Raw genomic sequence first — 9,924 nt, forward strand, 5'->3', positions numbered from 1 at the left:
ATTCTACTGTCTTAGATCTGCTGAAATGCTATGTGTCAGATAATAAGGGCAAGTGGGAACAGTATTTGCCTATGCTTGAGTATGCGTACAATAATACGGTGCATTCGTCTACTGGCAAAGCACCTTTTGAAATTGTTGAAGGCGGCAAAAAGGTTCCTCTCATTTTGCACACAAAGGACAAGATCTTTGAGGCAGATCGATATGTTGAGAACATGGATGAGATGTATAAGAAGATTAAAGTTGCCTTAGAGAAGACTCCGGCAAAACAGAAAAAGGCTGCTGATCGTCACCGTCGTGAATTGCTACTATCACCTGGTGATTGGGTTCTTTTAAGGTTCGAAAAGGCAAGGTTGAAGAAGATGAAGGGCAAGGAACGGCTGTTTCCTAAGCTCAGCATGCGTTACTATGGGCCTTTTCAAGTGCTTGACAAGATCAGCGATGTGGCTTACAGGCTGAAATTGCCTGATGCATGGAAGATTCATAATGCGTTTCACGTGAGTCTTCTAAGACCCTTCGTGGGTGATGTGCCAGAAGATATGCCAATTGAAGATCAACCAAAAGTTGAGGAACTTGATGAGATCCTGGTACCTGAGCAAGTTTTGGCACATAAGGACAGAAAAGTTAAAGGACAAGTTGCAAGACGCTATTTGGTGAAGTTCAAGAACTATCCGCCTATGGATGCAAAGTGGATGGAAGAGCATGAACTGTCAGAGTCACCAAATGTATTGCAGCTTTACCTTGAAGCCTTTGGGTTACAGCCTACTTATGCCCCAACCCAACGTGTGCAAAGGAGGGGTAATGATAGAGCTAGTACATCAAATGTACATATGAATTCAGTGCCATAGATGGAAATGGCAAAAGTATGAAGGTCTAATTAAGTCATTTGTATCTATGTATGTTACGACCTTTCTTGCGGATACATACGATGATAAAAGAGTGTTAATAGCACAAGATCATCAGTGGCGTGTATTTATGGTATGCAATCGAGGACGTTTGCGATTTCAAGAGGGGGGTATGTCACGAGGACGTGGCAGTTATTAACCATGTCACAGAGATGTGGCAACTGCTAACCTTGGTTGTTGGTTTCTTTCCAATGGGGTTTATTTTATTTGTTTTGAGACCCTCTTTTTGAAGTAGCAAACGGTCGGACATTGTATGGCCAGTGTGAACGGTAGATTCACCCGCAGACGGGAAGTGGTCGGCACTGGAATTCGTATGATAAGAGAATGTCTAGGCTCAGAGCAAGATCATATAGGTCCCCCCGTCGCACTTAGCAAGTTGGTGGATACTAGGAAGTGAACTCAATTAAGGCGTAAAGTCAAGGTGGGACTACCAACAAAAAGTATCCGACAGTTGGGCCACATTGCAATTTTGGATGCGGTCCCAATGAGGATAGATGGTCAGAAGACCAGTGGGAGCCCAACGGAAGCATCTCCTAAAATTTAGGGAACTGCTATTTTGGGCCGTGAAATGTGTTCGCGTCATTACCTCCGGTATGACTAGGGGAACATTTTACAACTCTGCCGCGAAGTCAACTGGGCAACCGGTCAGGATATTTTTAAGCGGCAAGCCCGAAACGGACAAATGCTTGTAAATGCGCCAAGTGTCAACTTTTCATGCACTTTCCTCTTGCAGAAGAATTGGCGCTGAATTTAGAGAAGGGAGAGGCTTCATTTGCAACCTGTCACAGGTTAAGAGCTATGGAGTGCTTCCTTTCCCTCTCATGTACAGTGTGGTGCTAGGAGTGATGCCCTGCACACTACACACTGCTCTCTCTCTCCCCTACGTGCAGTTATGTGATGCCCCACAAGAGGGCTACTCATTTGACTGATGTACAGTTGTGTGGGTTCATGCTTTTGTGCTGAGGCAAGAGCCTCCTTGAGCAGGAACAGGGGTAGCTAACTGCTGATCCAAAGCAGGCACTGGTGAGGGTCATAACCTCACCGTACAGGTGCAAAATCAGCGCTGTGTATGCGCTGTAAATTCACTGTTTTTCAGCCGTACGGACGCCGGGATCATTGGGAATCGTGCCCCACTGGCAAAGGACAGTTAGGGGACTGTTTGGGACTGAAAACAGGGCAAAAACCAGTAAATACAGCGTGCTGAATTTACTGTTTTTGGACAGGAATCAGAGGGTATACGACAGTGCAAGCGAGTTCCAACAGGGGAATTGGTTTCGCGCAAGTTTTGGGGCTGTTATGCTGCCGAAATTTGGCCAAATCAAATGGTATCTAGGTGGATACACGTGAAGGATTCCCAGGACCTTACCTTGTAATTTACCCTCCTAAAGAATAAAGAAATACCGAAAGGGGCGCCAATTTTGGGACCTACAGGTTGTCGACGTCTACTCGGAGCATTCTAGCTTCCGAGCCGTGTGTGTATTCAAGTGTTAACTCCCGTCGCAGGTTCTCTGTGCAAAGTGCTCTGTGTGTGTGCTTAAAGTAAAGAATTTCGGGTGAAAGCCAACGCCTACCGCCCTACGGGCCGGTTTCAATATCAAACTGCTGTATGAAGGCCAACGCCCTCAAAGCATCTCTGAATCCAGTAAAAGTGTCATATTTAATTGATTGTCCACCTTCTTTAATTTCTCGAACTTTCTTGCTTTTATCCTCCAGAAAGTCATACTGGTTGGCTTTATAAAAATTCTTCTTCTTTGCATAAAATCTGTGATCATCAGAGTCCGAACTATCTCAAGACGAGTCCTCTGTAGAACTGTCGGAAATTAGGCCGAAACTTAGACTCCTTTGCCTTTTTCTTGCCCTTTCCGAAGCTTTGCTTTTTGCTTCACTTTTTCCCTTTTCTGTCTTCTTCGCTCAAGTTAGAAGAGATAGAAGGACTGTTAGAAGAAGAAGAAGAAGAAGAAGAACTCGATACTCCTTCAAATCTGACACGCTTCTTCTGGTTTCTTGCAGAGGCAAAAGCGGATTGACGACCCAAATAACCCAGGAAGTCGATTCCTTTCTTCTGCTTTTTGTCGTGCTTTTTGGCTTTGTTGGTTGCGTCAAAAAGCTGGGTAATCCGTGTATCAACCACCTCTTCTAATTCTTGCTTTGTAAACATCCTTGGAGTAGGAGGTTTCTTGAGTGCCGGTTTGAGGGGTGGTTCTGTGGCCTTCCGCTGCACTTCGTCGACGGATGTCTGCATCCTGCGTCAAAAATTTTGTAAATTTGGGATCCTTCGCAATGTTGATCATCATCTTTGTCACATCGTCAACCAATTGTCGACGCTTCATCTCTTCAATCTCCGCCTCAGTTGGCCGAGGCGGGCCATACTCCTCGTGAGAATCTTCTTCGTGATCTCTTCCCGCATCCCCAGATGCAGAGGAAGTCGATTGATCTTTGTTTGAATACATAAGTGTTGCCAGAAAAGGATCGGATTTCCCGGTAGAAGAGAAATCGGTCGTGCTCTGATACCACTATAACAAACTTGGACACTCCAAGTCAAGATTCTACCGCGACACAGCAGAGATTCACTTCAAAACAATTCACAGTTCACAATTTGATTGGACACGGCCCGACGGAGTTCCCTGCCTAGAGATATTGGCCCCAAAGACTGGCGCCCCTTTCCGTATTTCTTTTTGTATTAATCTATGCTCAAAGTACAAGGGAGTGGGAGGGGTCTCACTCTTAGACTCTACGTCCATATGCTCTGCAGAGTGGGAGCCCTGCCCATCTATTTATTGATTACAAGGGATGCCAAAAGCAAAGCCCCAAAAAGCTGCCATATTTTAAAAATAGGTTTTAAAAATAAAGCAAAGCCCAAAAGCTGCCAAAAATTTGTGTAGAGCTCAGCCCTGCTTTTTCCGTACAATTTGTCGTACAGTTAGTGCAAAAAACAGCTTCCGTACGCTCTGCCACGTCAGCAATTGTCAATGGATTTTCCGACGCAAAATCCGGAACCTGTCGTACTGCCACGTCAGCATTTCTGCCGCCTTTTTCTTGGACTGCTTGCCAGAGAGAGTGTATCTGCTATGTCACCATGCCACGTCACCGCTTTGTGACAGTGCTCCCAAGGTACGAAGAGCGGCATCCTATCTCAAAGGGAATGCTCAAACCTAGTGGTCTACCCTATTGCTACACAAGGAAGCACCAACGAAATGGCTACAGTTCAAGCGGGTTTTCACTTCTTCGTAGCTCACTCAAGAATACGAACGATGTACTTACAACTTGGAATCATATGAGGATGACCAAGGAAGATACATTGGATATCTACTGTCAAAGATTTTGGGATACTTTTCTACCTGCCTCTTCTTTTAAGAAAATCACCTTCAAGCAACAACTGAACGATTCTATTGTGGAAAAGAGATACGGAGTTATTGTCTGCAGAAGAGGTGTGAGTCCATGCAGCGGCTAATGAGACATGCCAAGCAAGGGTTTGCAATGCACGCAGGCACTTTGACTTACCCTACGGATAGGCTTGTGGCAGTCGGGACCAAGCAAGATCGAACAACAATAACAGGCGGAAGGGAAAGCAACAAAAGGCAAAACCTTTGGGCCCTTGACTATCAGCAGAGTAGCATGTCGAGCACTACAAAGAGGGTAAATGCTATGGATGCGGGGAACAAGGGCATGTGCTTGCATGGTGCCGCAACAAAGCGCCTAATCATCAAGCAGAGGACAAGTCAGAGAGATCGAGAGCAACAACGGAGCAAACAAAGAAAGGAAAGACAAAAGCAGAACTCGTAGCGGATTTTGTGGAGACCGACCCTGAATTAATGGATGAAAGTACAGAGCTCTACAAAGCGTGGGGCAAAGTATGAGATCAAGAAGCCCTCATCTTCTTGGACGAAGAAGCCAAGGCCAACTTCATCTCGACTGAATTGGCCGCTCGCCTTGGAATTAACGCTAGAGGAAATGGGACCACCGGCCGAGGCAATTCTCTCGGCACCACGATGAGATATTGCCGTTACACTTGTCATGGGCAAATTTCAATTGCATTGTCAAGGGTATTTAGGGCAAGAGGACTTTTACATCATGCCTTTGGAAGGGTGTGTGATGTCCTCTTGGGTAATTCCACAAGAATGGCGCTGTGGTCAACTACATGGGAAAAAAAAGCGACACTGAAGAATGAAAAGGGTAAAGATATAGTACTTAATGTAAAATTAAAGGGCGAGTCTGTCCCACTTGTATCGGCTTCGGCTTCGGCCACTTCCAAATTAATGAAAATCCGGTCTATTTGTTTACTCAATCTACTTACATGAGTTAGCTGACAATATCACATCAAATTTTTCCGACATTGAGAAGGACCGACAAGATTTTTTGCAAGCTCAAGCTGATTGTTTCTCTAAAAGCTTACCGGGAGAGTTACCTCCTAGCGTTCTAAAGATCACACCATTGACTTGATTCCCCGCAACATGCCACCAAACCGGCCACCTTACCAAGTTAGCAGAGCCCAAAACGAGGAAATTATGAACCAAGTGAAGAATCTTCTAGAGAAGAGACTCATTCGGCCCAGTACATCACCTTACTATTCACCAGTGTTGTTAGTATTAAAGAAAGATGGATCTCGGAGAATGTGCATTGACTACAGAGGTCTCAACAAAATCACCATCAAGGACATGTTTTCAATACCCAAGATCAATGATACAAGCTACAGGGTTCTACATGTTTCAGCAGAATCAACCTGAAAAGTGGCTATCATCAAATCAAGATAACTCATGGAGATGTATACAAGACCGCGTTCAGGACGTCTTTTGGATTGTACGAGTATTTGGTGATGCCGAATGCTTCTGCAACGTTCAATAGGATGATGGACAGGATGTTTAGAGAGTATAGTTCATTTGTAGTCACCTTTTTAGAAAAAACAAACAAGAAAAAGAACTTTATGAAAACCAAACAAACCAGAAGAAGCCACGGATGGAAAAGAAAACCTTGTCCAGATGACTTAATTCTCCATTGTACGGGGACCACTGTAGCACACTGCACGGTAGCTCCAGCAACAGCAACCAAGCCACGGGTGGCAAGCAAACACCATAAAGGCAAGGAAATAAATATGTGAACCAGTGGCTTTTCGCAAAAGCACTACCACCCCAAGCACTAGAAAGCCAATCTTTGTAGAACTGTAAATGAAGCCGCACCAGACGTCAGCAGAGGTAGGCAAGCCACCAAAACCCTAAAGAGGCAACCATCACAAGTGGAAAGAAAAGCGGCAACAGGGCTGGGAGGCTGAGCGAGGACAGCCACCATAGCAAAATTGCAAATAGCAAGGGTAGCAGCCAAAGCAGCAGATCGGTTTGGTTGCAAGTGCAGGCAAATAGCGCACTTGTAAACTGGGGCACGTGCGAATCGTACTGAATAGTGCACCATGGGTAGAATGTTGGTGTGGGACTAAAAAGGCGACTGCTGGGGTTCACTCGTGTCAGGTGCAGTACTTCGCACAAAGACAAGGTTCCTTAAACCTTTACTTCACTTGAGAGAAACCTTAACACAATGAAAGAGCAAGACAGAGAAAGTAAGAAGAGAGGTGACACCCGATGTCACATCCCAACCATCCTCAAGGGCCCCCTTGCTCTGTTGCCAAAGCAAGTATTTGCTTCTTATTACTCGAACTAACTGTTACAAGGCTGAATGCTGAATGCTGATGAACTGCAAAAACGCTAGAACTGCAAAACGCTGGTACTGTTGAGGGCCGATCTTCTGAAAATGCTGGTGCTTGTAGGCTGAAAACACTGATTGCAAGGAGGTGCTGAGAATGGAAACGCTGATGCCGAGGGAAAAACACTCATGGATGATGGGGTACTGTGGACGCTGGGTGGGCCCCATGCAAGTTGTCTGATGCCCCAAGGCTCGCGTATATGCTATACAGAGTGGAGGTCAAGCAGTTCTTTTGTCCACGATTCCACATAAAAGGGGTTTTTTTATTGTTACAAATGTCCTAAGTGACTGTTCACATGCCTAAGTGACTTATGAATGCATTTTGTGCAAGAAGGTATGCACTCTAATGATTTTTTTGATCATGCACGTCCTTCTAGAGGGTCACAAAGTGCCAAACTAGATCCCAAGGCTTTACTTAACGAAGAAATGTTGTTCACCTGTAGCAGTAGCATGTCCACGTGGCTCGAGTGCAATGCACACGTGACAACTTATTACAAAAGTTAGGGCTAGGGCAATGGCGTGCTGCAGGTAAGGGTTAGGGTGATGATGGCTCTCTCTCTCTCTCTCTCTCTCTCTCTCTCTCTCTCTCTCTCTCTCTCTCTCTCTCTCTCTCTCTCTCTCTCTCTCTCTCTCTCCACACACACACATCAAGTGCTGTCTACAGCTAGTGAGTCGAATAATGTTCACATGATGACATTAAACAAGGGAATATGACCTCATCAAAGGTTCCACATGCCTAAGATCGGATATGCCATATTCAACGTTTGACGCTGCAGGCATATCAACATTGGCACCACGCGCTTCTAGCTGCACACATACAAAGCCAATTTTGGTGGACCCATACTCATGATTGCCAACTATAGTCTTCAAAATCTAAATGGAACAAATTCCTTTCGTAGATAACATCAAAAATTCAAAGATGTGCTGATAGTGTCCATGTGCTAAACAAGTTGCGAACTGTAGTCTCAAAAATCTAAATAGGAAAATGTACACCCAACATAGCATCAAAGATTGAAATATTTGGTTGTGCAAGTACTTTAAGGGGGCCAAAGACAGGCTTGATAATAAAATCCAATTAAACTTTATATCCGTAAGATGGGCTTACGGCTGCAAGACAATAAAAGAAGTTAGACAAAGAGCTGGCAGAGAAATCGATCGCCGTGACTTTTTTAGACTGCAGACTACATGCCAAAACAGAACACTGCAGAAAAAGCACCACACAAAAATGCCCAACAAGACTTTGCAGACAAGAGCACCTGACACACTGACATGGACACCATGTATATGGACTGTAGCTCATTGCCTGCAAGTGCGATGCGTAAACTCTAATCCATCATTCATAATTGGTTTTCTGTCATGAACAAGTGAACAGAAAGAATACATACTCAAGCATTCACGTCAACAATGATCCCAGGAATATCATACCTTGAATGTTTTTCCACTATATGATACAACACCATATGTCTCCAAACAGATATACAAGTCATGGTGAACTACAAGGTATACTGTCTTCCCTCAAAATTGGAGACCGAGGAGGGACACTACCACCTCGTGAATCTACACTGCCTTCCCTGAAGCGAGATGCACTTCTACCTGACTTAGGTGTGTATGGAGTGGCACTGCCTCTATAGCTTGCTCTCAATCTTGCATCAACAGACGCGCTGGACTTTGCCATAGCCTTTCTTACAAAATCTTGAGCAGCTGCTGAAAGACTCTTAAGAGCAGGACTCCCTGATCCTCTAGCAGGTGACGGAGAAGCTCTAGAATGAGAAAGCCTCCACTTCTCCCTGAGACTTCGTGCTGCATCCCTCGACAAACTATGAGCGCGTGCATCTCTTGAAGGAGGGGCTGGGATCTTGAAATGAGGGCCATCTCCACTGCCTCCAATGCCTACGGGTGTATCCTCCGCTTCCAACCTGAGGGGTGTCCCTTCAATTTCACCCCATGTCATAAATGGCGACTCATCCACACCTGGAGCTGGAGAAGGTGTTGCCACATAGTTATATCCTGATGTGCCCCCTCTGCCAAGCACCTTATTGATCTCCTTCTCGGCAAGTATATGTGGTGTTCTCCTCAGTTCTTCCAAATCATATTTCACTTTCAGCTTCTCTGAATCTACAAGATTCCATGCAGACCGTGGAGTTACACCCAGCATTGGTGAATACATTGGAGCAGCAGCTGCATCCTCCTTAAGCTTTGTATCAAACATATTGCCATGAAAACGAGTGTTTCGGGTACTGATCTCTTTGCTTAGGCTCTTCAGCCTCGCTTCTTTTTCCTCCTCCGTGAGTGGAGCATCATCTCTCTCAGCAGAGTCGTACATCAAAAGATTCTTTGCCTTGTAGCTCCACCCTTCAAGAGTGCTAAGGGGCTGATTTGAGGTGCCATATCCATCAGTAGGAAGATGCTCCCTATCTGCTATCCTGTCCTGAGGAGATACAAGCTCCTCCTCAGTAAGGAACCTGTACTTTTCCCGTCGTTTTTGATTGGTTGTTTCCAAGATCTTGGAAAAACTGGCATTATCTTCGCTAGTGTACTGATTAAGAAAAGCATCCAATGATAGTGAAGTGTCAACCAAGGGCGACTTGGAGGCGTCCAAGGAGGTTACATCCTGGTGTAAAAATGTTCTCAAAGGTGTTCTGAGGCTAGACGAAGGGGAGGGGCTTACCATAGAAAGTGGGCTGCCAAGAAATGCAGAGGCTGGAGTACAAGCAAGAGATGCAGGGGTAGGGGTGACCCCTAACGCCATGTCAGACTTCTCTCTGCGACGCTGCATGATGTTCATCTGAGCATCTCTGATGATCATGGGATCACCCGTCCGGATGGCTTCTAGCCATTCCAAGCGATCCTGCAACTTGGGTATGTCGGGAAAGAAGTCACGCTCCACAATCTTCTCGATGGCAGCCACGTAGGAGTCTTCATCCAGCACGGTGGCTGTGCGACGAGGGCGTTTGGGCGGAGGAGGTCCCATGAGGGTTTTTCCAGATCTCGCAACCACGCCTCTGTGACTCTCGCCATGCTGCTGGGATGGCGTCCAAACGATCTGCCGCGGAGAGTTTCCGGGCGACGACAACATGCTCACCTTCCTGCTCTCTAGTGTCTGCCTCGCTTTATTTCTTTTGAAGGGTTGCCACCGACTGATCGAAAGCTAATTTCTGCAGCGTTAATTAAATTTAGTAAAAATTACCAAAATATCCCTTCAATTTGTGGAAATTCCCAAAATACCCCTCAAATTTCAAAAATTCCTAAAATACCCTTGTATCTATTTTAGTAGAATTGTTCACAATTTCCTAATCTTTATTCTTTTTTGACAATGGAGATCCGTCGTTTA

At 45.3% G+C, this 9,924-nt stretch overlaps 1 protein-coding gene across 1 annotated transcript; it reads right to left on the minus strand.

Annotated features, from left to right (window-relative positions):
* Positions 1-7,908: 7,908 nt before the first annotated feature.
* On the minus strand, positions 7,909-9,707 carry LOC147466045 (DGCR14-like protein). The gene has a single exon (XM_086523572.1). The coding sequence runs from the start codon at positions 9,667-9,669 to the stop codon at positions 8,077-8,079; it is 1,593 nt and encodes a 530-aa protein (XP_086379698.1). The 5' UTR covers positions 9,670-9,707; the 3' UTR covers positions 7,909-8,076.
* Positions 9,708-9,924: the final 217 nt, after the last annotated feature.

This window comes from Adiantum capillus-veneris, chromosome 1 (genome assembly GCF_014529385.1).
Source record: "Adiantum capillus-veneris isolate H3 chromosome 1, ASM1452938v2, whole genome shotgun sequence".
NCBI classification, from domain to species: Eukaryota; Viridiplantae; Streptophyta; class Polypodiopsida; order Polypodiales; family Pteridaceae; genus Adiantum; species Adiantum capillus-veneris.

Bases quoted from the DNA above. Each gene is read 5' to 3' on its own strand.
- LOC147466045 (XM_086523572.1), bottom strand. From the start codon at position 9,669: ATGTTGTCGTCGCCCGGAAACTCTCCGCGGCAGATCGTTTGGACGCCA.